The sequence below is a fragment of the Penicillium riverlandense genome (genome assembly GCF_028828495.1).
Source record: "Penicillium riverlandense strain IBT 135883 chromosome Unknown utg000008l_segment0_segment0, whole genome shotgun sequence".
NCBI lineage: Eukaryota > Fungi > Ascomycota > Eurotiomycetes > Eurotiales > Aspergillaceae > Penicillium > Penicillium riverlandense.
In genome coordinates this window covers 2,180,605-2,207,328 of record NW_026643199.1, presented here as the reverse complement: position 1 = coordinate 2,207,328, position 26,724 = coordinate 2,180,605, and the positions used below count along the sequence as shown (strand labels likewise).

At 49.9% G+C, this 26,724-nt stretch overlaps 9 protein-coding genes across 9 annotated transcripts; 4 read left to right on the top strand and 5 right to left on the bottom strand.

Moving 5' to 3' along the window:
* Window positions 1-96: 96 nt before the first annotated feature.
* Window positions 97-863, top strand: N7474_009896 (peptide-methionine-S-sulfoxide reductase; the record flags this gene model as incomplete). Its single annotated transcript, XM_057201306.1, has 2 exons — window positions 97-400; window positions 499-863. Coding segments are annotated over 2 exons (669 nt in total), but the record flags the coding sequence as incomplete, so codon positions are not given.
* Window positions 864-2,772: 1,909 nt separating this feature from the next.
* utr2 (putative cell wall glucanase (Utr2)) lies at window positions 2,773-4,231 on the top strand (the record flags this gene model as incomplete). The annotated part of the gene is made up of 3 exons (XM_057201305.1): window positions 2,773-2,893; window positions 2,949-3,386; window positions 3,441-4,231. 3 exons carry the CDS (start codon window positions 2,773-2,775, stop codon window positions 4,229-4,231), a joined length of 1,350 nt encoding a protein of 449 aa, XP_057049292.1.
* Window positions 4,232-5,007: 776 nt separating this feature from the next.
* N7474_009894 (PhzF family phenazine biosynthesis protein) lies at window positions 5,008-6,021 on the bottom strand (the record flags this gene model as incomplete). Its single annotated transcript, XM_057201304.1, has 1 exon — window positions 5,008-6,021. The coding sequence occupies one exon, from the start codon at window positions 6,019-6,021 to the stop codon at window positions 5,008-5,010; it is 1,014 nt and encodes a 337-aa protein (XP_057049291.1).
* Window positions 6,022-6,652: 631 nt separating this feature from the next.
* Window positions 6,653-7,599, bottom strand: N7474_009893 (class I SAM-dependent methyltransferase; the record flags this gene model as incomplete). Its single annotated transcript, XM_057201303.1, has 3 exons — window positions 6,653-7,347; window positions 7,410-7,455; window positions 7,498-7,599. 3 exons carry the CDS (start codon window positions 7,597-7,599, stop codon window positions 6,653-6,655), a joined length of 843 nt encoding a protein of 280 aa, XP_057049290.1.
* Window positions 7,600-10,745: 3,146 nt separating this feature from the next.
* On the bottom strand, window positions 10,746-12,679 carry N7474_009892 (cytochrome P450; the record flags this gene model as incomplete). Its single annotated transcript, XM_057201302.1, has 6 exons — window positions 10,746-11,136; window positions 11,190-11,757; window positions 11,815-11,966; window positions 12,023-12,214; window positions 12,271-12,403; window positions 12,454-12,679. The coding sequence occupies 6 exons, from the start codon at window positions 12,677-12,679 to the stop codon at window positions 10,746-10,748; spliced, it is 1,662 nt and encodes a 553-aa protein (XP_057049289.1).
* Window positions 12,680-13,709: 1,030 nt separating this feature from the next.
* N7474_009891 (uncharacterized protein) lies at window positions 13,710-15,385 on the top strand (the record flags this gene model as incomplete). The annotated part of the gene is made up of 3 exons (XM_057201301.1): window positions 13,710-13,952; window positions 14,024-15,170; window positions 15,222-15,385. The coding sequence occupies 3 exons, from the start codon at window positions 13,710-13,712 to the stop codon at window positions 15,383-15,385; spliced, it is 1,554 nt and encodes a 517-aa protein (XP_057049288.1).
* A 479-nt stretch (window positions 15,386-15,864) lies between these two features.
* N7474_009890 (ankyrin) lies at window positions 15,865-18,715 on the bottom strand (the record flags this gene model as incomplete). Its single annotated transcript, XM_057201300.1, has 3 exons — window positions 15,865-17,260; window positions 17,349-17,900; window positions 17,949-18,715. 3 exons carry the CDS (start codon window positions 18,713-18,715, stop codon window positions 15,865-15,867), a joined length of 2,715 nt encoding a protein of 904 aa, XP_057049287.1.
* Window positions 18,716-20,029: 1,314 nt separating this feature from the next.
* N7474_009889 (uncharacterized protein) lies at window positions 20,030-20,788 on the bottom strand (the record flags this gene model as incomplete). Its single annotated transcript, XM_057201299.1, has 2 exons — window positions 20,030-20,500; window positions 20,735-20,788. The coding sequence occupies 2 exons, from the start codon at window positions 20,786-20,788 to the stop codon at window positions 20,030-20,032; spliced, it is 525 nt and encodes a 174-aa protein (XP_057049286.1).
* A 3,959-nt stretch (window positions 20,789-24,747) lies between these two features.
* On the top strand, window positions 24,748-25,855 carry N7474_009888 (class I SAM-dependent methyltransferase; the record flags this gene model as incomplete). The annotated part of the gene is made up of 5 exons (XM_057201298.1): window positions 24,748-24,812; window positions 24,887-24,994; window positions 25,046-25,296; window positions 25,354-25,498; window positions 25,573-25,855. The coding sequence occupies 5 exons, from the start codon at window positions 24,748-24,750 to the stop codon at window positions 25,853-25,855; spliced, it is 852 nt and encodes a 283-aa protein (XP_057049285.1).
* Window positions 25,856-26,724: the final 869 nt, after the last annotated feature.

Here is a 26,724-nt window from a genome sequence, read left to right as displayed (position 1 = left end):
GCCAACACAAGAACACCCCACCCCAACAACCACCCCAGTAATAATCAGTCTACATAGTACGTTCTCCCCTTCTGTGGTCTATCATTCTATTGTTCAATGTCCTTCATCGCCACACCCTCCCTCCTTGTCTACCGCTTCATCCGCCCCTTCTCCACCACCTCGCCCATTTTCCTCTCTCTGACTGGAAGCTCCAGCTCGGCATCAGCAGCGCAGTCCTCGTCAAAAATGTCCAGCACACAGCAGACCGCCACCCTCGCCGCGGGCTGCTTCTGGGGTGTGGAGCACCTCTTCCGCAAGCATTTCGGGAATGGGAAGGGGTTGCTCGATGCTAAGGTTGGATATTCTGGTGGGAAGACCACGGCGCCTTCGTATAGGGCTGTTTGTTCGGGGGATACAGGTCGTGCGTCCCTCCCTCTTCTCCTCATGATCAATCTCCCCCCCCCCCCCCCAAAATCGGATCTAACTAACCATTCTTCTTTCTTCTATTTGTTTATTCAGACGCCGAAGCCCTCCAAGTTACCTACGACCCCTCCCTAGTCAGCTACCGCCAGCTCATCGAATTCTTCTTCCGCATGCACGACCCGACAACCATGAACCGCCAGGGTGGCGACGTGGGCACGCAGTACCGGTCCGCGATCTTCACGCACGGCGACGAGCAGCAGAAGACCGCGGAGGGCGTCGCGGAGAAGGTCGCTGCGCAGTGGTATAAGAAGCCGCTTTCGACGCAGATCGTCCCCGCCGGGCCTTGGTGGGATGCGGAGGATTATCATCAGTTGTATTTGCATAAGAATCCTTCGGGGTATGAGTGTCCGGCGCAGTATGTGGTCCTTCCCCTTCCCCTTCGTGAGAAGTTCATTGTTGATGGGTTGGTAGCTTTGTGAGGAATTTCCCGCCACTTGCGGATTGACTAGCTACTAAGCTGTAGGTCGGTCGGAGGAAGTGGATAGGTACTGTCTACTGGGGATTTGACAGTTGGTTGGTTGGGCAGACACATTGAGATTGACTGTTTATGTATATCATGACGAAATATATCTTCCACTGGGGTTGATTTCTATGACTATTTGTTCTTTGGGTAACTCCTCCACCATGTAGATATAGGTCAATTGTAGGACCGCTGACCACTTCTCAGATACAATGTCCAGGTGGTGCCGCGCTATCTATCTCATGGATGGAAGCCATTTCCACTATTCGAGGCAGCCCCGTGAGGATGTGAGTTGGACTTCTTTGTATGATGGGTATCTCCCAGTCCAAGTCCATGTTGGCAAATTCACTACTTTTGTTGTATGGGAGCGTTGCTGTAGCTTCACTAACTTTGTCTGGTCCCGGCATTGTACTATGAGGGTCGCCTTTTTCTTATCGACGGCACTCCTCTTCCTTTTCATAGTGACACTAGCCCTTCCTAGGCCTAGCTCATGGCCACGCCCTAACAAATTCACAAAAGAATATTTAGCAGACCATTTCTACGCAGGGAGACACCCATAGAAAGTTAGGACGTCAGGGAGAGGGAGGCGATCCCCAATCAAAACAAGCTGCACGCTGCAGGGCAAATTCTTGCCGATCGCAACGAGGCAGTGCGGCAGTAGACGCAAGGCAGGGTGCGGGAGTGTCGCACTAGCGGAACACGGCGACTAGGTGTGGCGATCCAGTTAAGTGGAAGCGCGAGGGAGGCTAGAAAGGTTGGACTGTGCGTGGGTTGGCTGTTCGTGCGGGCCTTGAAGATGGTATGGGATGGATTCTGGGAGATCCGATAGGTCGGGGATAGCGTGTTTGTCGATGCGAAGCAGGTTAACAAGTGATCGCTACTTGGGTCTTGGAATGGCACTCTTTATCCTCTTCATTGAAGTGAACCCTAACTTAGGCTACCATTGCCCCAGCACAGAACCAGCAAGGCATGCGATCAGGAGCTGCGCTAGGGGAACGGGGAATAAATAGGTGGTTCGGAAGAGTTATTTATGGCGACGAACCCAACCTTGGAACACACACACTATTGAGTGGGTAAATCCGTCGGAGAGTCCGGATTGAGTCAAGACATGTCTTACCCGGAGTTGAGTGACTATCCAAGGGACCCGCGTGAGACTGACCGGCTGCCATTCACGTAATTATGTCACGGATGTGACCTAACCCCTATTGATTCCTGGTGGATGATGTACTCAGTCGATCCCGGGGCGGCAGTGCCCCGTGAATGGCCTCTGCATGACGGACGGGTGTGGGTCGGGGTTCGTTTATCATGTTTCAGTACCTTGCGGATGAGGATTATGTCGGATGATGACCATGGCTGCCTATTATTATCCCTATCACTAGCCCGTCGGCTGGTACTGCCGGTTTAGCAGGTTAGCGAGATGACCGTTGCTGGTGGCGGTCCTCGATCGGGCCCAGGTCATCCCCATATTGTGTTGCCATGCGGTGCGACAGTATTATTGATGCACTCCCACCAATCAGGCTGATCACCCGCCCGGGGCTGTGGGGTCTTAGTCACCGTATTACCGCACAGACTCAGGGTTCTCAGGGCCGTGAGTGGGCCGGGGAGTATCCCGTTGTATTATTATTATTAAACCTTGAAAATCTGCCCCTTCTTCTTCCCTCTCTCCCCTTCCTCTTCTGTCCCCAGTTGAACTTCTTCTTTCCTCTTCCCCCCCAAAAGCAGTGTTCCATCTGCAGCCCTTCGTTTACACTATCTCCCGCTTGACCTCGTCCAATTCACTCGCTCGGACGTTGTTTCTTGTATATTTCCCCCCTTGTACATATCCAGCGACCGATTGACCCATCACAATAATGGTCCGCCTCGCGACTTCCCTGGTCCTAGCGGCCTCCCTGTCCGCCTCGGTCCTCGCCGCCGACTCCATCACCTGCTCCGCCAGCAGCCAGTGCCCAGAGGACAAGCCGTGCTGCTCTCGTGAGTAAACCCCTCGATGTGGAGGGAAACAACCAGTCGTTGACCCTTGTGCTAGAATATGGTGAGTGCGGTACTGGCGCCTACTGCCTCGGTGGCTGCGACGTTCGTTACTCCTTCGCGCTCGACTCGTGCGCCCCGATGCCTATCTGCGAGTCCAAGTCCTACACCTGGGACAGCATGGACAACATGGCCCTCAACACCAAGTACCTCGGTGATGCCTCCAAAGCCGACTGGGTCTACTCCGGCTTCCCCAAGATCCAGGATGGCTCCATGCTCATGACCATGCCCAAGAACACTGTCGGCACGCTGATTGCCAGCTCCCACTACATCTTTTACGGCAAGGTCTCGGGCAAGTTCAAGAGCTCGCGTGGTGACGGTGTGGTTTCCTCTTTCATCCTGATGTCTGACGTCCAGGACGAGATTGATCTGGAGTGGGTTGGCGCCGACTTGACCAACGTGCAGAGCAACTACTACTGGCAGGGTGTTCTGAACTGTAAGTGCTTTCCCCTTGTCCACACCGTCTTTGGTTAATGCTGACTCCGCGTAGGGCACCACAGCCAGAACCTGACCATCCCCGGCGGCGACTCCTTCGACGACTGGCACACCTACGAGCTCGACTGGAGCCCTGACCAGCTGACCTGGAGCGTCGACGGCAACGTGCAGCGCACATTGACCAAGGCTTCCACCTACGACTCGAGTACCAACCAGTACAAGTACCCTCAGACCCCCGCGCGCCTTCAGTTTTCCATCTGGCCCGCTGGTGCGTCTAGCAGCGCCCCCGGCACCATCGCTTGGGCCGGTGGTGCCATCGACTGGAACAGCCCGGATATCCAGCAATACGGTTATGACTTTGCGACCATTGGCGATGTCAACGTCGAGTGCTACAGCGTCCCCTCCGGCACGGAGCAGTCCGGCGACAACGCCTACATCTACACCAGCACTGATTCCATGCAGAGCGATGTCGCCATCGTCAACAACTCGACTATCCTGAGCTCCATGGGCGCTACTGGCTCTGACCCTTCTCTGGGTGCTAGCGCCAGCGGTTCTTCTGCTTCTGCTTCTGCTTCCGCTTCTGACAGCGTTCCCTCCTCTTCGAGCGGCGGTGCTGGCGAGCACTCTGGCAGCGGTGGCTCGAGCTCGTCTTCGGGCTCTTCTACCAGCGGCAGCGGCAGCGGCAGCGGTAGCGGTACATTCAGCCAGAACGGCAACAGCGGCTCTGGCTCTGGCTCTGGCTCCGGCTCTGGCCAAGGCAACGCTGCTCCCAGCCAGAACGAGCGCGTCCTGCGGGGCTCGCTCTTCGCTGTCCTGGTTGCTGTCGTGGTCCTGGTGACGCTGTAAATGTATCATTGTTTTGGCTCTTTTTTTGTTGGATATTATTGGGACTTGGGAGATTTTGCTCCTCATATCGAGTATATTTTTTTTTCTTTTTTGCCTCTTTATCAATTTAACTTCCTTCGTGACTTGCTTGTCTGTGGTGACACCACCCAGATAAATCAGCTAGTTCGGCACCCTTTCTTTGTTTGTCTGTACAACTGGACTTTTCTTGTTTTGACTGGACTGGACATTGAAAGTGCACAAACCCCATCTAATGAATTTTGCTTCCCTCTTTCTTGTCTTGTACGTTGGTGGATGGAAAATCCCATATATCACTATTGTCTCTATCTTTAGCGTTTGCTTTTCTTTGTCCGTGTCTCTCTTTCTCTGCCTGTTTGTTGGTAGGACAGTTTGCCCGCACACGATAGATAATTGGTACTAGCTACAGCTCAATGGTTACCGATAGGCAATTCTGATTCCTTTCCATTCCTCTAGTCTATTAGTTTGCCCTATAATAAATAACAGGTGGTTCGGTTATACTATGCCAAGTTTCCACATGCAACCAACACAACCAAACCCTGGTTGTCCTGCAACGTCCCGACCGGCCCTTGCAGCATGCCATAGCCCCCCATGCAGGCTGCCAGGTACACTTAATACACGTGGAGTTTGCCAAGACGTGGCTGAAAAGGATCGGAATGGAATATATGAATATGCATGTTGTATGTATGTATGAAAGTAAGGTCATTTGCGGCATACCCACTGACACCAGAGGAAATATAGATTGCAAACACACTAGTCTATCAACAACTCCCATCGCTCTTAAAGACAATTTCAGGCGAAGGTATGACAATATTTCCATCGGCCACCAACACACATGTGCCAGATATAGCAAGGTCAACCGATGATCCTTGGTCATCAATGGCCAACTTCATCAAGCATTCTCTGCCAGTTTTCAAGCCCTGAATCACCTCAACATAGGCAATCCCTCCATTAGTCTTCTGTGATGCTAAAATTGCTGGATTGGCAGTGGTCCACAAATAGGCCGCCAACGGCCCAGCAGCAGACCCAGTCGCCGGATCTTCCATCGACATGCTAGGGCTAAAGAATCGAGCCTCGAATCTAGGAATATCACATCGGCCATCGACAGCTGTGAAGACATACACTCCACTATTATGGCTATTGGTGCTAGCAAGCTCTTGGGCAATTCGTTCCTTATTGGTGAATGTGACTCGATCGAGCGCTTCCTTGCTGCGAACAGGAACCAAGAGGTGGCGCGCCGGAGAAGTGGTCACAACGCGGACCTCATCAAGCACCGTATTCCCCGCCGAGTCTTGCAGTCCGATATCTGCAGCCGTGATCCCGAGAGTCTCAGCTAATACGGCTTTATTGGCATGGCTGTCCAAAAGCTGAAGTTCTCCCTGTTGCATAGAAATAGAAATGGTTCCGGAAGATGACTGGGAGATTTCCACGGGCAAAATCGCCTGTCCTAGCTGTTGGTGGTAAAGACACCTAGCTTGGTTCTGAGGTGTGGAACAAAGCCCCGAATCAGCAGCCCACCACCACGCGCCGAGTGAGTTATGACCCGCTCCAAAAACCTCTTCTCCATTGGGGAGAAAGGATCGCAATCGGAGAGTGGCTTTGGGGTCTGTCGGAGGGCAAACAAAAGTCGTCTCGGACAAGTTGAATTGGCGGGCTATCAGTTGCATTTGTGTGGTGTTGAGGCTGTCGGAGGTGTTTTCGACTACAGCCAGTGGATTGCCCTTGTAAGCGTCGGAGGAGAAAACATCCACAATGTGATATCGAAGGGTAGGCATTGCAAACAATTAGTCGTGGGTTGTACAGATACAAAGAAAGGAAGAACGCAATAGATCAATGCAATGTAACCTTAGCACACACTCCGAGGAAACCTGCTCGCTTAAATACGTAAAGTATGCAACAATGTCTACTGCCATTATTAATTGGAACGATGACAAATGCGGATTTCTCGTATTCTCTCATTGTCGCTGCAATATACACTTTGGGGCGTGGTTGGACTTGCTTAGTGAGCAAAAACGACACCCTAACTGATCAGAAGAACTCACTCTTGGCGGGAAAACGGTTATTGTCCGACATTATCCCGTCTATCCTCTACAAATTGCATAGAGTAATCGGAACATTAGTCGTTCTCGCGTCACTTGTCTTGATTCAAGACGGGAAGACTTCCTCAAAGCTACGTCTCATCCGTGATATGATAGAGAGCCCGTCACTAACCACGTCTCAAATTGGGAAGAATATGAATGCAGCAAGATTAAGATCATAAATATTCATAGAATCTTGCGGCAATTTGGAAGCTCCACATCTAGCTAACTCGAATAATGTATAGGTTGATGATATGATGCCTTTAATTCATCTGAAAAAACATATAGTATAGCAATTGGGCTTACTGCTTCGTTCCAATTGTGAAGTTTATTGCCTTCTTTCAGCGACTGCCAGCAAATGATCCGCATTCCCCAGTAGTGCCTCATCATCTGTAAACTGCATCACAACATCCACCCAAAGCTCGTAGTCTTTTTGTGGCAAGGTCACCAGCTTTGAAGATAGCCCTCCACCAAGAAACCCTTCGCAAGGCACAATTCTATTTAAAATAATTCCCAACGTATGCTGAGCTGTGCAGAGCCCATCAACTGTTCTAAAAAGCTCCTTGATTTCGCTGACATGCGTATGGTGCATTGCACCAGATGGGTTTCTTGTATATTTGCCCGACAAGAGATACTCTCTGTAAAAGCCGTCGTACTCCGCCGCAAGACGCGCCGGGTCTCGTTGAGCAATATCTCTGAGATGCGCGTATTGAGTGACAAATGCGATGAGAAGAAATCCTCCGGGGCGAAGTAGAGTGGCGCAGGTGCAAAGGACTTTGGAACGTTCAGACTCTTCAAGGTGGTACATTGGACCCTGGCAGAGGATCATGTCATATGATGATGCGGCAAAAACAGTTTTAGGATCGTCCTTATCTGTGTGTAGTTGTATTGCTTTCGCATCAGCCTGGACAATGGCATCTAGAGTTACGCCAGACTCGGCAGCGAAGCACTTTGCGATGTCGAGCTCTGACTGCGATATATCGACGAGGGTAACAGAATGGCCCTTTCGCGTAAGCTCGACAGCTTGACATGTAGATTCTCATTAATCGGGACTATCGCCGAAACATCATATCTCCGGCACTTACCATATCGACCGGTACCTCCTCCCAGATCTAGGATCTTTAGTGGTTTCTGTAGACGTCGTCCCAGTCGTTCTAGACATTGATTAATTACCCTCATCGAAATCGAAAATTCAAGACGACAGGCATTAAGCCGATCGTGCTCCAGAGTGGCATTTTGGTTGTACCAATCCGTAATGCATTGGGAGTTGGTCATTTTGGTGAGGTATATTGGTTATTGTATTGGAAGTTTAGGGGCATTGTGAGTTATTTAAACCAGACTGGACTCAATGATACACATGGCAGCGTTGCATTGGAGTCAGTTAGCTGTCGTAGTTTGGCTCGTATTCGTCTACATGCTTGCGACAGCCGCTTTAATGCCTCATATTATTCGCAGGATGTTGACGACACAGCCCCACTGTCCGTTGCCCGATGTGCGCCCTTTACTTCGTGAGATCCTCTCTTGTCTATGCTGGAGAGAATTGAAAGCACGAATTTGGAACGTATCCGCCAAAGATAGCTCAATACATGTTGGGAGAAAGCTTAAGGTCACAGACAATCGGGACAGTGGCTACTTGAAGTTGCTACCAGAAGTGTGTTAGCAGGAGCACTTGGGATTGTGTCTGGACGAACACCATACGAGATATATGATTATCTAGGCAAATCCTGGGCGAATTCGAGCGAGTGGAAGAGGCCGCGCAGAGTGTCCAGGATTTACTTACGGCCGGCCTCGTCGGCAGTGTCGGCGAGGGCTTTTGCTTGAGGGCTTTTGCTTGAGGGCTTTTGCTCCAGCGAAGAAAGCGAGGCCGAAGTTCGTATTGGTGAGCTAATACCTTTATTGAGCACGCACCCATTGATCTAATTGCTTGACTTACAGTAGCAAGAGCCAAATACTAGTAAAGAGCCAATATAGTGAATGCCGCTTTATCCGATTTGCGTTTTCTCCGCCGGGGCATGTGCCGGGCTACGGGCAAGGTATTCGGTGCTTAAGGAACGCTCTCGTACTGGTGGACTGTCCGAATATTTAGGGATTAATGAGGAAGCTACGAAGGAAAACTATCAGCTGAGTATGGCCTTCCGCATAGCTCTGCAGTGCCTAAAGGTGACATTCAGAGCCAAGAACTTTCGCCTTGCTTTATCAGTAGCCAAACTCTGCCCCACATGTCTCTCAAAAGAGTTCATTAATAACGAGCTGGCCAACCATATCAATTCTCGATCCAAGGGGGACTATCCATGTCCATAGACCGCAAAGCTTTTCTCACATTAACCAAGTCTATCATGCCCGATCAGATGGCTATGCAGATACACAAATATTGATGGGCTGAGTCTGAGCTGAATCTGAGCTGAGTGAGCTGAACATTTCCCTGAAGGTTGATCGCGGCCCGGACCCCATCCTTCGTCGCTTCACCCTCTCCTTAGCTCCTATCCTTTCAACTATTTATCTTGATGAAGTTGCCCCTCTTGCGGCGTCGTAAGGCCCTTTTGTGCTACTGGAAACTTCTTCCAAACCCTAATACAGATAACCAAAACGTCGTCCAAAATGAGGGAAACGCGTTCTATCGAGAATTTGGAACCGCTTTTCCCACCGTCGACCGAAAGGCTACGGCGAACTGAGTTGAGCCAGCAAAGTAATGTCTGTGCCGCCCTGCCCAGCTTGAGAAATGAACAAGTTGGGGATTCTCTCTGTCATCATTGATCTAGAGCTAACTAAGTTTATGAATTCTTAGTTAATCCGGGATAATTTTTCTTTAACCACATGGCTACTTTTGGGGGCTGTTCTTCAAGGTTTTATTGTTTTGGTTTTCCCGGTCCCGTACGCAGTTCTACCACCTATTCTCATGTTGTCGTGTCTCTTTGCCAAAACTGGCTTGATGACACTTGGCCTTCTCAAAAATACTCAAATGGATGGCGTTATTGCTGGCAAGTTTTCCGCATTACTCCCCGATCGAAATGGGGTGTTTTCAGGAAAAGCCGAAGATCAAAATGTTGCATTGATTTTACTGGCCGGACGTTCAAACCAGTATGTCTAAGCCCCTTACTATTTCAATATGTTTCTCTGTTCCTCTGGCATTCTTGAGGTACCTGTCTCTCATATTGTCTCAAACTTAACAGTCCGATGGGCATATTCGGCCCTGGTTTCAAAGAGGTGGGAGACTACATGAACAAAATGCAGGCTCAGCTTTCAAACAATGCAATACGGTACAATTGTGAGCAAATAATTCCCTGTCTTTTTGCAGTCTGTCAGATTTAATATTATTCTCAATATAGATCTCGGCGCAACCTCCTGGCTAGGAGCTGGCGAGCGCTCAACAGCGAATCAACTGATGTTTGCAACGTATTTTCGAACCCTGGAAGATGTACACGCATATGCACATAGCCCGCTCCATCGTGAGGCATGGGACTGGTGGAATCAAGTCACGAAATCACACCCGCACCTCAGTATCATGCATGAAGTCTACCAAGCACCAAAAAATCACTGGGAAAACATATATATCAATAATCACCTTACAGGTATTGGTCAGTCCAGCCCCCTTTTCCATCCATGTGATGTAAATTCTTGGGCTAAGAGAATAATAGCTGCGACTCAAAGTATATTTAGACCAGGGACCGAAAGCGCAAACGCCGGAAACATGTGGATTCGCCCTGTTTTTGACGCCAAACAAGGTAAATTGAAGACACACAAGGGCAGAATTGAAAAGAGTGAGGGGGATGATAATGAACAGATTTCTGCTCAAACATCACGCATCTCTTGAAGAGCTCTAACGCTGTCGCGTTTGGCACGTCTGAACAAGGCTGTACTATGCGCGCTTTGTGCGGGATCCACGAGCTGGATACAGCAAATTAATTCCTTCTAGGCTCGATCATATCAAATCAGATCTAATCTAGCCGCTTGGAATGGCGCTTGGTTCAAAGTCCTTTGTGATCATAAGTAGCTCGTGCCTTGCCTATGTTCCCCGTGGTTGTACAGGGCTCCGTCCTCCGATCAGTACTAGAAAACGGCTCCACTTGTTATAATTAGCTTCTGTACTCTTTTCCGCTAGCAGATGACGGTCCACTCGTCATTTAGAATTTCCTACCAAGGCAACCAAAATCGCGCGATGCCTATTAGATCATGATTACCTTTAACTAACGAACCAATCATTGGTTTATGCAGGTGGCATCGGAGAATTTTGTATTGCGAGGCCACCCCTCTAGAGCTATGTGATACATATGCTCACTGGGATAGCCCCTCTTGCCTCTATTCATTCATATAGGGGTAACAACCTTAGGATAACCGTCATGTACCGCACATGCTTATAAGCCGATATCTGTCATATAATGCGTCTCATGCGTAGCATAGATATGCTTCCAAATGAAAATAAATCAACTCGTTTCCAAATCATACGCATCACTTGGTTCCCAAGGTTGGTCCCTCTCCACTGACCGTATGAGAACTTCATGGGCAGGGGTACGCGGGGAGATATCAAATTTCCACGGAACGGGGTGGCTAATCACGCCAGCCTGAAATTCTGGCTTGACGTCCACCTCCTTGCCGTTTTCGACGACTTTGGTGATATTGAAGACGGTAAGTGACTGAGCAATGTTCAAATATACCGCGTTGTCAGCTAGAATACGACCGGGGCAAATGCGACGCCCGAATCCAAAAACGGTTGTGCGAGGATCCATTTCTGGCCCCCGGCCGTCAACGCCCAGGAAGCGCTCAGGCTTAAACACCATGGGGTCATGATACACCTCGGGATCATGGGTGAAGGCCCTATCGTGGCAGTCAGCATTACGATACTATGAAAGGATAGGAGCCGACTTCACCAAATGTTAGGCATAACCAAGGAACCCTTAGGAATGAAGTAGCCCTCACATATGTCATCCCCAACTGACATGTGAGGAATCCCCATGGGTGCCACAGGATGCCAGCGGAGAACTTCTTTGACAATAGCATCGATATATGGAAGACTAGCACGGTCAGTCACCTTGGGAAGTCGGCCAGCTCCTAATACTCGGTCAATCTCATCTTGTGCTTTGCGCTGCACCTCCGGGTATATGGTCATGGCCAAAAGAAAAGTTTCAATTGAACAAACAGTCTGTAATTCATCAGCTGGGACTGCATGCCAAGCAGAAGTAAATCCTACCGTATCGGCTCCTCCCGTATAGAGGGAAGCAGAAGTCCATTTCGCGACGAGCTCTTCCTCGCTTCCAGAGACCGGATATCCCTCTACTTTGAAAAGATTGACAAGGTATGAAGGCTCATGTTTGCCAGCATCCATACGCCGCCGAACAAAGTCATACGGCTTATCTGCAACGGTTTCAAGGTTTTTCTTCCATTCCCGTGCAATGCTTTTGAATTTGGCTCCAGGGAACCAGGAAGGAATGTGTTTCACTACACTAGTTAGAGATCCACATAATTATCTACTAGGAGGTCTATAGAATCACTCACAAGCCGGAATAATATCCACTAGCCAGGCACCCGGTGTCGCAGCGATGGAGAAATTCTCTAGGGCCTGGTTTGCGATATGGACGAGCGGGTCTCGCTTGTGAGGCTCAATCGTGTATCCATATGCGATTTTCAAAATGATCGCTCCCGCCTCCCTAGATAGAGCGCTCAGTTTCCTATACAGGACCGGTTCTGCCTTTAGGCAACTTACGTCTGGATGTGCTCTGCAAATCTGGGCTTATCATTCAATACGCGCAACAGAAATCGGTGGACCTCTATCTCCTGCAAGTTGTTGTACTGCGCCACCGCTGCCTCCGACCCGAGGTAAGGTTGTATGGCTTTGCGATAGGCACGGAATCGGTCCGAGTATGTCTGCATTACCAGACTATGCTCCCAGCCCACCCTAGTCATTGGAATTTAAGCAGTGTGAAAATGGTATCACTGCATTGGGAGACTGACATTTCTGATGCAAAGACCAAGTTTGCCCGCGAAGAGTATAGTGCAGAGCGCTTTGATAGAAGCTCTGTTGCGATTCGGGCGTCATTGACAATGACAATGGTCTGGCCCATTACTGTAATAGAACTAATGGGTCCTGAAACATGTGAATGTGTTAATTAAAGGACGTAATCTTTACGGATTCACGTATTGCGCTTTTAGCGACCCTACCATAGAGGTCCTTGTGCTTCAACCAATGCATCCAATCTTGTGCTCCCCGGGGCGGTAGATCTGAAATGTTCCCGACAACTGGTTTCGGTGATGGGCCTGGTGGCAGTGGCCCATGGGCCTTGTTGCTTGTCAACAAGACCTTGATGGCATAGAGCAGGAATGCTCCTATTATCAAGCAGAAAAGCGAAAAAGAGACGGACATGGCGACCACAAGAGGCTTGATGCTGTGGCCGTGTTTAATTGAAAGAAAAGAGCTGATTGCAAGTGGAAACTGCTGCTGGTGGACTTTTAATTCCTTGCACCCTTAGGGCGACTAGCCACGTCATCCCTGTCTGTTTTGGAGTTGTCGAATCAAACACAGCGCGTGCGGGGGTTGAGAGTGAGCTAGGAGGCTAGGTTGTTTAGAACACGGGCTTCCCAAATCTGGGCACTAGCGAGGATATGAGGGAGAGTAACCCTCTCTGAGTAACTACTCAGGTCGGACTTAGTGAGCGAACGAGGGTGATCAATGAGGAGATCTGCGAGCTAGTCACCACAATCGACAAAATAGTGAAAAATTATCACACTCGAGATCTCATTCAAATATATCAATAATTCTTCTACGGCGTTTGCATCGCTTACCTACAAGGCCGTGTCTCGGCGATAAGCACATCTGGAAAAAGGCTCTATTAGGCTGGCTTACTTTGCAAATGTGTGAGGTTTACGTTCTGGATTCAGCAAATTCCTTTTAGACTCTATCATATCAAATCAGGTCCAATCTAGCCTCTTGAACGGCGTTTGGTACAATGTCCTTCGTGATAATCGGTGCCTTGCCTGTGGTCCCACAGGCGAACAGGACTTTGCGCTCTGATCAGCACTAGAAAACTGCCCCACTTGTTATAATATTAGATTATCTATTATTTCCGCTACCAGATAACGGTCCACTAGATATCTTAGAATTTCCTGCCAAGGAAACCAAAATCAACCGATACCCAATCAAGTCATGATCACCTTCAACTGACGAATTATCCATTGGTCATGCAAGTGGCACCGGAGGCTTCTGTGTTGTAAGGCCACCCTCTGGATCCATGTGATACATAAGCTCACTGGGATATTCCCTCATTGCTTCTGTTTCTTTACGGGGCAACATTCATACTGTATATACCGATATCAGCTGCCTCCATTCAGTCTTTATCTGACTGACTATTCGACCTTCCGCCTTACTCGATATTCATTCCACAGCTCCAGTAATCATGAAATACCTTCGATGGCTTACCCTAGAGCGCCGACAGAAACGACTAACATATGAAAAAGTACCGACTGACGTGATTATGCCCGTTCATTACTTTGACGACACACCGCTTTTGCGAAATATCGTACAGTACTTGAGCCTTCGGTTCAATGATATGCTCGACCCCGAAATGTTGCGGGCCTCTTTATCACAGCTTATCGAGCGAGAGGGATGGCGTAAGCTCGGAGGACGCATTCGTATAAATGTAGGATATATCAGTTGTGAACGTCGTCGTCCTGGCCGAGATGGACTTTCTGATGACGCTAACGATAATAGGCAAAGCAAGAGTTGGAGATTCACGTTCCTCAAGTCTTTACTTCGGACCGACCCGCAGTCAATTTTCATCATGAGGAGTTCCATGTCAGCATCAACGAACACCCACTAGCCTCAAGACTACCTGCACCCACCTCCAACACTCCGTCAGTGCACAATGGCCCTTCGGCGTTTAGAAAACTAGCTGTGACACCAAGTACACCAGTCTGTCTGGATGACTATCTTGCTTCTGATCTCCCACAATTGACTCTGAATGTTGTGTCCTTTACTGACGCGACGCTTGTATCACTTTGTTGGCCTCATATTGCCGCAGACGCGATGAGTTTGCGTCACATGGCCATAGCGTGGAGTCTGGTACTTGCTGGGAGAGAGTCAGAAATCCCGCCGATGCTGTCTTCTCACGATGACCCGATGATGACTGCTGGCACAAACCTTTCTTTCCTAGGGGCTCATATTCTTGAAGAACAACAAATCAAGGGATGGCGGTTTTTTCTCTGGGGCCTTCGCTTTGTTTTGGATTTGCTCTGGTGGCGGAAAATGGAAACGCGAACCGTCTTTCTGCCGCGGAAGGTTGTGGACCAACTGCGAAGCAGTGCATTAGCTTCGCTCGCGGGAAATACCGCGAACGATGTTGCCACTGAAGGGCAAGCGGTTTTTATAAGCCAAGGCGATGTGGTGATGGCCTGGATGTCATTGATGGCAGCCTCAGCCCTTATGTCCCCAAAATCCTCACGGGCAGTTTGCATAAGTAGTGCGTGCGATCTCCGATCGCGCTTACCATCTATATTTCCAGCCAAAGAGAAACAAGGTGTGTATGTGCAGAACGCCGTCTTTCCGTGCTGGACAAATGTCATGGCTCGTGAAATCATCGGAAAGACGGATGGTCTCGGAGTTGCAGCTCTTCGAATCCGTCGTAGTATCCAGACACAGACCACCGAGGCCCAAATACATGCTTTGGCACGGCTTACTCGATTGTCACTGGACCAAACAGGATTGCCGCCAATGTTTGGCGATACAAGCTCGTTCTTGATCACGGCATCGAACTGGTCAAAAGCTTGCCTTTTTGACATGGTTAATTTTGGCCCTGCAGTTAAGCTTACAAAAAGAGCTTCAAGGAGCCAGGGATCCGCTATGATTAAGAACAGGAAGGGTATTTGGAGAGAGACCAGACCTGTTTGTCAAGCTACTGAAAGTAATCCAGTTTACTACCATGTGGACAATGTGAGCCCGAACAACATGTTGGCACGAAATGCATTCTTCCTCACGGGTACGCCGAACGGCGACTATTGGATCAATGGATGCTTTCCGATTGCCGTTTGGAAGGCGGTAGAGGGGGTACTCAATGACAACTGTGTCCTATACTAGAACGAACATTTACCACAATAGGATAATGTTACCATATAGCACTCCGGGTCCCACATTACGCTCATTTCATTAACGTTAAGTAGTTACACTCGGTTTCGGAATGGGCTTCCGTGCTTCACATACAGACACTGTTTCGATCAGCCATGCCACTGAGCACCCAGCCAGCTATGCTAGATAGGAATATGTAGAATTCGGGGCCGCTAGGTTTAAAGATTAAGGTAGAAAGATCCGTTATAACCGAACCTGGTTTAGTTCATCCGCTATCTACCACCCTCGCCCTCGACCGGAACGCGATTGTACACGTGCGATGCGGCGACGAGGAATGATGCAGTTTTTGATAGGGCGGCAGCATCCGGGCACTACCCACTAGCGAACCAGACCCTATACAGTTGGAATCACTTGAAATCAGCCCGTTGACAGTAGGTTATAGACTTCGACTCCGCGTTCAAACCCCGCAACGCTGCCTACATTTGAGGATCCTAAGCTCGGCTTCGAAGCGGAGGTGTGGCCCCTAAGTCTAGCAACAGTCTCGCCATAGCCTTGTTGCCCTCAACCTCCGCGTAATACAGAGCCGTACGTCCCTCGTTATCCATCGCATCAATATTAGCCCCAGCGTCAAGTAGTCTCCTCACCGTTGTTGGACTCGCAGCCGCAGCGGCATAGTGCATTGCTGTATGTCCATCGGAGTCTTTCATCTCAATGTCGACCCATTCCCGATCCAGCATGAGTGTGACAATCTCGTCGCAGCCCCAGTCTGCCGCGGCGAAGAAGAGATGACCATGGCCCTCAGACATGCTCTGCAATCCAATGTCGGCACCGAGTTCGACGAGCGCGGCAAATGTGCTGGCTGAGTCGCCGTCCAACGCGCATGCGAGATAGGTGCGCCCGCCGTTCCCGATGGCGTTGGGATCCATCCCCCATCGGACCAGCTCGCGCACGGTGGCCGCCTTGCCCGACTCGATCGCACAGTGTAACGCGTCGCCGTACCAATTCCGCAGGTGCGGATTAGCGCCGTGGGCTAGCAGGCTCCGGGTCGTCAGCACATGTCCGCTCGAGGCGGCGTGAATCACGGGCGTGGCGCCCATCCGCGTCAGCTCGTTGACGCCATAAGCACCATTGTCGAGGAGCCGAGCGATCGCCTGCTCGAGCCCGTGGCGCGCCGCATGATGGAGCGCTGAGAAGCTGCTGCACTCGTCCGCATTCCAATATTCGGGGTTCCGGCCCATCGAGTATTGCCGTACCTGGTTCGCCACGGCCATGGCGGCTGGGGAGGAGAAGAAGACGAACAGCGTGGACCACACCTTTGCGTCGGTTTCGGTCCGTCGGGCGAATTGCCCCCAGTACATGGCGGCCCAGGCGAGAAAGGGGTACATTTCCATCCTAGATTGGATATCGCCCTCGGTCGGCCATGGCCCGTCCTCGAAGTTCTCAAAGACAAGGTAGCGAAGGCAAGTCACCGCAATCGTGGCTTCGGCTTGTGGAAAGAGATCCGTCGAATGGTCTCTTAAGTACTCCTGAATCGCGTAATGCGCAAGCCGTACACAACCCTCCCCGTCTACGGTCGCAAGACCTTGGCAGCATTCGAGAATGGTCTTTGTAGCCGGGCGATACTTGACGTTGACAGCTTTCTGTGCGCTGTGGATAGCCAAGGCATCGCTGAGCTCCAAGTCAGTCAATGCCCGAGTTGTGTAACTAAGCCACATGAGAGCACCCATTCCGAGTCGGCTGCGGCTCTCAGGGAGCCTTTGGATGCGGGAAATGGTATCTGCAAATGCGTCGCTGAGACTGTGGGACAGGTCCGCTATTCTGTCCTCCATCTCACCGAGAGTGGGCTCCTTGAGAATGGTACGGAGCCGTAAAACTGGGAGAAGAAACCTAATTATGTAGCGTAGTATACATGCGTCAGGAATTCTAATCTCAAAGCAAGTGGACAATATGGTGGTTTGTAGAGGAAAGGACGTACATCCCCTCTGCCCCTTGCATCAGCTTCTGAACCAGTCTGTTCACAAAGCCTTGATCGGCGATGTCATATATTCCTCCTTGGTCGAGCTCCTGGTAGAGGTAGGTCTTGAGATCTTCCTCGTGGGCCTCGATCATAATCTTCGGATGCTCCTGGAACAGCTCTATGAGATCTCGGATATGAGGCCGACTTGTGACCAGCAAACGGACTTGGCGACTTCGAACCACATTCCGAATGCTACGAAGGAAGGATTTCCGATGTTCCGATTCGTCCAGTCCATCAAACACTAGGTAAGCACACCTCAGGCCCGAAGCAAGATCAGTTAGTAGTCGCTCGCATTCTTGGAGAGGGATTTGGCCTTGGTGGCCGCTCTTCTCGAATAGTTCGGAAACGGAACTCGGAATTGCCGGTAGCTTCTCGAGAAGTTGTCTAAGGATAGAGCATAGAACTACCGACGTACTTTGAGTAGACTGGTCCTGGTGGTCAAAGTAGAAGAACGCGACAGGTGAAGCCTCGCCGGAGCCAGAGTTAAGAAGTTCATCGATGATGATCGAGCTGAAACATCAGTCGGCGCCCCAAAAGCAGCGATGGGCAAAGTCTTACGCAAGAGTTGTTTTACCCGAGCCTTGAATGCCATGACACACGAGAACGTTTGAAGGAGAGCTATCGTCTCGCCATTTTATAAATTCGTCTCTTTGAAGGATCCAATTTCCAGTATTTTGTGCCCTCGACGCTTGGATGAGCTGATGTTTCTGATAGTGCTTTGAGGTAGATATCCAGTTCAGAATGCTCCTTCTAGTCTCCTGCTCGATATTGACCTGAATCGCGCGCTTCTGATCTTTAACAACGTCGAGGATCCGAAGTGTGTCTGCTTCGAGTGTCTGGATGGTCCTGAACTGGTCTAGCTGCTGTCCCATCAACTTCAAAACGTCATCCGACGTCCGCGATAGAAGCCGGCAGCCATCGACCGACAAGGCAAATTGCATCCAGTTGGTAAAATTGCGTAATTCCTGGACCGTCTTCTGGAGCTCCTTCTCGGTGAAAGGCCACAGTAAGCGCCCCAGCTTCCTGTTTGCGTCTTGGCTCAGCCTGTTGCAGAGTGATCGCAGCTTTGCCTCACACGCCGCGGAGCAGGTCAGGAGAACTGAACTCTCGTGAAATTGCACAGCACTATCGTCTAATAGATCGCCCTTCAGGAGGTCGTGCAGATTTGCTACGTTGAATTGCAGCGCTTCAAGCTCGATTACCAAGGTCGCGATTGACTTCTTCGCCGACCTCACAGTGTCTATGTACTCTTTGGACGTGGTGATCGCACTGGCAATCAGGGGCAGAATACCCGCAAGGCCAAGTGATAGAGATATAGGGTCCATTGCCAAGATGTTAGTGACTTTGCAAAGGTGAGGGCGCGCATTTGTGGGTAGCTGAAGGACAGGTGGTAAGCTAGAGGCAGAAGAAGCGAGTCGAGGAATGGATCCAAGGTCTGTGCAATAGCCTGTGCCAAGTGCAGCACAGCCACAAACCCCTCCTCTCTCATACAGTGTAATGTATAACCGCTGTATCACGCAACTTGTCTGGATAACGCAGTATACTCAAGCCGACGATAACCAATGGGGCGAATGGCCAGGCGCATAGCTCTGCAGTGCGTGAGCAACTAGTATACAAATTAGTCGACTAATCAAATGCAGATTGTGCGGGAGAAGCCGTGGACCAACTCCGACGCACAAGCGTGTTTAGTCAACCTGCTAGAAGCTAACTAATGATTGGCCAGGCGCAAAACCAATTTCAACAAAAATACTATTATAATAAATGCCAACTCTTCCGAATGAACTTCCCAAAGGGAGTCTGTCTTGCTCGCTTCCTAATGCTGTGAATGACTGAGTAGAATATGCGATATGTCCGTAGCAAAAGAAAGGAGGGAAGGGCTAGAGGATTCAAGGGTATATAGTGATATTCGCAGCAAGTTTTGTTGTCGGCATGGCCGAAGAGGACTACTTCTCAATTACCAACACATAGGAGATAAATACGTCCTTCTCAAGTATACAAGAAGGCTGAAAATATGGACGTCAAAAAAGGAAGAGAGTTTGTGGGATTTTCTTGCACGGCAAACGGCTCGTAAGCCTCGAGATCTTACTCGGAACTGAGTGGCTTGCCTCTTTCCACGAGCCACTGGCATGACACATAACGCGGCTGTGCACTGGTCGTCGTAGTAAACAACATGTCGGAATTCGGGCGGTGGAAAAAGTGCAGGCAGCCAATGAGGCATCAATATGAGTCTGAATACCATAAAGCCCCTGAGCCTGCCAATCTAACTAGTTAAGTTATAGGGACTGAATGACTAACACAAACGAAATCAACAACACGATAGTCCGGCCAAGCTCTGGGATTCCGTCACAACACCCTACAACAACTCGTCCCCTCTTCACTCCTTCCCTACTGCGTTATTTATGTTAAAAATCTACACATCTTTAAGATAATCGGAAATGGCGGGCATGGACAAAATCTTTGCGGAGTTGCGCCAGACGCACAGCGCTCACAGGCGCACCTCGGCTATTCGCCAGTTCGCCAAAGCGCTCCGACGCGAAGACCGGTTCCGTCCAGCATGGGATGCCATTGGCGGAGCTTCTGGACTCGCGAGCCTAATGGCTGAGTTCAGCGTGAGAGATGTGCGCACCATGTGCACTTTTCTAGGGCGCACGGCGTCGGCCCAGAAGGCAAGGACCGAAAGGCGCGCAGAGCTCAGCGAGCTCGTGAGACTGATGTATGATGAGCCGGTGGATGACAGGCCCCTGAGGGCATTTTATCAGGATATCGTGCCAGCGTGTAGCCTCGAGGTGGTGGAAGAGTGGGAAGCTCAGCGAGGGGTCAAATGGACTCGACCGCAGCTGGAACGACTGTTTCGTGGGCATCGTGAGCAGCACGAAGACAAGTTTCTCGAGGACATCTTCTCGCCTGATGCCGAGGGCTTGACCTTTGCAAAGGAGAGGAGGCTCGTCTGCGGTAACTTGCCGTTCAACGAGCGGATCCTGGTGACTCTGGTCACCAAGGATTTTAAAGCAAAAGTCCAAATCCCATCCGACTTCGTGGACGAGCTGGTCAAGCCTTTGTTCAAGTACCTGCAGAAGCGAAGGTTTAATGACGGTATGCGAAACAAGTTCCTACATCTTGTGGTGCAGTGTTTCCAGAAATACGAAGATTCCCTAGCAAAGCAGCTGAATCTCTGGGAAGGAGGACTGATCCAATACACCATCCAGAGGTGGAATGACGCATCTCCAGCAGACAGCAAAGCGAAGGCAGACACAAAGGGATACTTGGTCCAGTTGATTTCTCTTCTGCCGGCCGATAAACGGCCGATCAGCCTAGATTCGATCTATCAGGCTGTCCTCGTGAACCCGAAACTCGGTGACGAGGCTAGGTACGAGCTCCTCTTTCTTTTCCTTCGACATTTGAAGAGGTACAAAATCGATATCGAGGACGAGTCAAAGTCGGGCATAGCGCGGCTGAAGGAAATGCCCGTAGCGAATGACTTGTGGCCGGCAACGCTGTTCTTCTCCGTCGCTATCGAGAAGGCATTGCCACTGTTTGAGAAGTTAGACGCGGCGAACCCAAGAAGCGAGTTTTTGGCCGCTGCACCTGGCCGTGGTCGAATGACGGTGCTGAAGCAGCGGCGGACCTTGGACGACGGTCGCGTTGGAGACGTTGAGGTCGTCAGGTCTCTGCTGATCCGGAAGTCCAGAACTAAGATTGGGCAGGAAGGCTCGGCTTGGCTTGACCGAGCTCGCACGCTCGTGAGTGAACGTCGGAAAAACGCAGAGCAGTCCCGCGAGCCACAAGAACGTGCATTCTGGGCCAAGTCGGCACTGAACTTATGCGTCGCTGCCGGAGACCTTGAGACCGTTCAGGACACTGTTCTGTGGGCCAGACGCTTTAACAAAGACTCACTCACGATCCGGGAGCTGTATAGCACCGACATATTCGAGACAAAAGAATTAGAAGATCTCTTGGGTGCCATGCCGCAATGGGATACTCCAACTCCCGTGACAGCCGAGACTGTCGTTCCCGTCTTGTTGAAGAAAGATATTGATCTTTCCAACCGGATCATAATAAATCTCATCGAGACCGCGGGCGCGACCACCCAAGAACCCGACTTTCAACGCTCCAGATGGACCAGCGTGCTCCGCCTCCCCGAGGTCGTGGCGAATCGGCGCCTAAACTTTTTCAGGAACAACACCAAGTCCTCTCCTTCAGACAACGTAGATGCCCAGGTTGAGATTGCCGAGAAACTTTGGAAGCCGACAGTGGACATGCTAGTGGAAGCAGAGGCGCTTTTGCGCAGACCGAGTTCGGCAAAACTCATCAGCAGCTCACGAAATGTTGGTGCCCGGGGACTCTACGTCTTTCAACAGCTCGCAGATGGTGGCATGTCCCCACCGCTATTAGCGGACTTGGCAAACTTCCTTCTAGGCCAGATGAGGGCGCGTCTGGGTGCCGAGGGATTGCGGGTACAGGTGCATGACACCGTCGACGTCGTCGTACGCGTTGCCCGCTGTGACCAGCCTGCGCTGGCTTCCCCCTTGATTCGTGATCTGATCATAGATGGGGACGGGGACGAAAATATTTCTGCATGGCATCGGCAGCTTCTCAGTGTGTCATTTCTTTCATCGCTTCCCGCCAAGGCAGCCAAGGAACTCTTATTTACCATGGCCAGTGCTATGAAGGAAAGGATGAGGGACCAGAACCTGAACTGGCGTCAGAGAAGCGAAAATGATACCTCTAGGAGCAAAGAGGTTGCAGTTGATACCGGCGGCCCAGAGCCGAGATCTATTACACCCAAGAAGTCCCAGCCACCTGCAATCAAGGTCACAACCATTAAGATGATGGCCCAGCTCTTACAAAACAACTTGTTCATAAACACCTCCTCGTCTTGCGACATCCTCATCAGCCTACTCGCGGAGGCACGTCATACTGACATGCTGATTGCAATCACCAGCAGTCTCATCAACGCTATGGAGGAACCAACCTGCCCGGCACAGCTGCGGATGCGCATCCTTGACGCACTTGAGACCTACGTCGTGCCTGTCGCCGCACAGCTCAGTGAACGTCATCCTCTTACTGAAGACGACTGGGCCGCTGCCGCTAAGGAGTCGGCCAATCTCCCTGCGGTGAGCGAAGAAGCGTCGCTCTGGGCTATGCTAGTCGATAAAGCCCACAGCGCAAAGTTGGACCCGGACGACATGGCACGGCTTGCGCAGCTCATCATGACCATACCAGAGCAGTCGGCCGCCAACAATGACCGCTGGATCAACCTCTTTCTTGCAAAGAATAATTTTACCCTTGACGACCATGAGCGGATCCCCAAGATTCCTGTAAGCCTCGGAATGCTTGCCTCGTTGTTTAGCGATTTGATGCCTTACATGCCTGTCTCAATCTTTCGCGTATTCCGTTCGATTGTGCTCACAAATCTGGACCCACCGCCAGGAATATCGCGGGTCACAGAGTCAGTCAAGGCGAACCGTGACCTCGTCAACTCCAAGGCAGGAAAGCACTGGCTCGCACTGTTCGATAATCCTGCAGACGCGGCTCTCAGACTCTGGCTTCAGCATGCCGCACTGGCATTGCAGAGCCCCCCCGAAATGATTAAGTCGAAGTTAGGGGATGGAAAGGCTATCACTGTTCAGATTCTGCAAGATTTTATTCTCTCAGCCGCGGAACGGCTTGTTATAACGGGGAACACCGGCGTGCTGGAGTCCCTAGTCTCAAAGCTTTGCCAGAGACGATTCGAAGGACGCCAACATTGGGAGAGCTGGCGGACAAACTGCATCGCTGTGATAAAGAACATTATTGCGAGAGTTGATGGTGTCCGCATCCACTCAGGTATGGACAAGCAGCCTCATACTGGAATCCGGGGAACTGGTATAGAATGGACTCGAGGTCGGAGACCAGTCATGATGCCTAATACTTTCCGACTGAGTATCAAGGCGCTTCCCATTCCCTACTCGTCATCTAAGGAGCCAGCATCGGTAGAAGAGATAGACGACTTCGTTTCAAAACTGTCAGACCGCATAGACTGGCTCATAGAGCGCAAGCTACCATACCACGTGGACCTCGCGTGGTTGAAGGATGAGGTCTGCAGAGTGCCGATATTTGCCGATCTCGCCAGGTATGGTGTCAAGCTGGCGCGGCTGCACAATGACAAGGGAGCGGGGGAGCCGTCTCTGGCAGATTATTTGCGTTTTGAGATGGTGGGGGAGTTTCTAATCAAAGCTGGGGATTTAAGCGATGAAAATGTCATCCGCGAGAGAAATGAGATTGTTCGTGGATTGACTGGTTGCGAAGCGGAGGGTTTGAGGATGATGGGTTTCAACATTATTCAGAAGTTGGAGAGCCAGGGAATAAAACTTGGGTTGACGACGGATGGAAAAGAGGAGTAAGGTGTGCGACAGGGGGAGGTTGATCAGTATATGTAGTATTGACTTATATTAGAACAAATGCGCAGTCAATAGTTACCGGTACCAATAATGGGACGATCAGACGCTTAGGTATAGTTGTCACACCACGGATTCCATTGTAAGCAACACTACGTCTCCCTCAGCCATTCGAAAGTATCTGGCAACTCAAAATTGAACTCAAGCTGGGCCATGATCCCCCAATCAAGTTCGTGCATCTGTCTATTGAGCTGGTGGTCGAGCACCCTTTTAATGATCTTCGCGTCGCAGCAAATTAACCCGTTGGCTGCCTCTGGCCGTAGCCAGTTGAGGAATCCTGCTAGCAAACACAATTGCTGCACTGCATAGCTGGTGCCAAGTTCAGCACAGCCACGAACCCCTCCTCTCCCATACAGTGTAATGTATAACCGCTGTATCACGCAACTTGTCTGGATAATGCGGTATACTCAAGCCGACGATAACCAATGGGGCGAATGGCCAGGCGCATAGCTCTGTAGTGCGTGAGCAACTGGTATACAAGACGAATTAAATGCAGACTGTGCGGGAGAAACCGTGGACCCGACTTCGATGCACAAGCGTGTTCAGTCAACCTGCTAGAAGCTAATGATTGGCTAGGCGCAAAACCAATTTCTAAAATACTATTATAGTAAATGCTAACTAATCTTCCGAATGAACTTCCCAAAGGGAGTCTGTCTTGCTCGCTTCCTGTAAGCTGTCGCTTTCTCCGAGCCGAAACCCGCGGCTCCTAGCTAGAGGGCCGTGCGAGGGCTGACGGGGTGGCCTGGTTTCACGTTCACTTACTGGGGGCCTAATAGGCGCAAGTAGACCGAAATTCGCACCGATTGATATGTATATATACTCTTGCTTTCAATAACTACCGAATTTCCCACCTGTCATTGTGCGCATAGCCCAATAAAGTTAACATTCTTGAGTACATATCCCTTTCACCATTTGATAAAATGTCCACCCAAGTCCAACCGCGAGGCGAATATCTGCTGGTGAGAAACACGGCCGAAAGCGAGAGGTACGCTCATAGTTGTTTGGAATACCTGAGAAGCGATCCCTACCTTGGATAAACTTTAATGTGGGAGAACATAGGCTGGAGATGCAATATAAAGCCTGGCAAGCGAATATTGGATATCTCCTTCATCCTGCCATCCAACAACATGATAGTATGCGCATTGCAGATGTTGGCACGGGGACTGGGTTAGTAGCAAATATACCGGAAAGATGGAAGGATCTGACATTATTTCCAAGAATATGGTTACGTGACCTCGCAGATGCTCTTCCAAATACTTGTCAGCTCGACGGGTTTGACCTCTCAGACGCCATGTTTCCCAGCAAGGATGCATTGCCGGCAAATATCACTTTCTATCAACAAAATCTCCTCGAGCCGTTCCCACATGAATATCTTGGTAAATATGATGTCGTCAATGTTCGAGTGATGGTGGTGGTTTTATCATCTAATGAGTGGGAGCCTGCTGTGCGAAATATGATGACACTTCTTAGTGAGAAGCTTCCCAGTCTATATCCAATTGATTTGGATTTAATCTGATAATGTGCAGAACCTGATGGCTATTTGCAATGGGTCGATTGTGCTGCACATGAGTGTGTAGTCAAAGGGGTGCCCGAGGGAAAACGAGCCATAAATGCACAACACGGAATCGACCTGTTCAGGAAGACTTTGAATGCGCTAGGGAAAACGCCAAAGTGAGTTCGAACCATTCCATTGATAATTAAAACCAATTTCCAGGGACTAACCAAAGAGGCTAATTCATCTTTAGTATTGCTCTCCTTCAGGGTATTTTCCAGAAAAGTGGACTGGTATCTTGTGAAGAGAAAATCTACACTCTTGACAACCCAGACACTCGGGAGAACGTCAATTTCACGGTTGTTGTTGGAATCCAGCATAGTCTGACAGCTGCATGCAGAATGCACAAGTTGGACGAAATAAAATCCATTGATCAGATTATGGACCTAAAGGAGGCTGTCTTAGGGGACTTAAATGATGTACCTTGTTATTATTGTTATGACGTTTACGTCGTTATTGGAAGAAAGTTAGCTTAAGGCTTGCCTAGCGATCAAATATATTTGCTAGAGATTGGTCATATAGCATCACACCTTCTCCCCTCGCCCATCAGCACTACATCACTGCCGGAGAGTTATGAAGAGTTCAGTTTATTATTCTTATCATGACGCCCACGATATTCAATTCACCGCATAGTTGTCTCCTCCAACTTACTGTTCTGCTGTCTCGAGGTCTGCAAAATTAGGAAACCTTCAGCGTCCGTCTCTCGTAGGGTATCGAGAAAGAGATGCGAAGGAGACTCAAAAAAGAGTCTTCGCGATAGGTCACGATTTTGAGATTGAACAATACGCCTGCGCATTATCCTGTACACATGGAAAAGCTAGATGCTTCTAATCGTTCTATTAGATGTCTCGATGCATGCTATTGTGGTGAAGGGGTGGAGTTACTCTATCGATATTCTGGCAGGTACCTATCAGGTCTATCATGAAAGATGTCCGCCCGTTTGCTACTCCACCTTCTTCTTCAAAGACATATTTATTATGATTCTTCTTGCATGTTTCTGCTATTTGCTATCTTCCTTTGAGAATGCAATTCTTGTAATGCATGCAATTCTTTCTATAAATATGAGCTCCTCTGCCCTACTGCTTGATTCTGTAGTTCATATTTGTATATCTATTCTTTATATTCTCTCTCATATGGTAAAAGAATGACCTTCTGACCTGTGACGTTTATTGCTATTGTCTTCCTACGGTTAGCACCTTCATTTTTCCTCTTCTGCTGCTGCTGTGACTAACGTGATCGGTGCCTGCCTTAAGGAGGTTCATCGACACGATGCCATAAATCAAGCTCATTCCTTCCCTTGTCAACTGGAACCAGGCCAGCTCGCACGCCATCTAAATTGCATTTA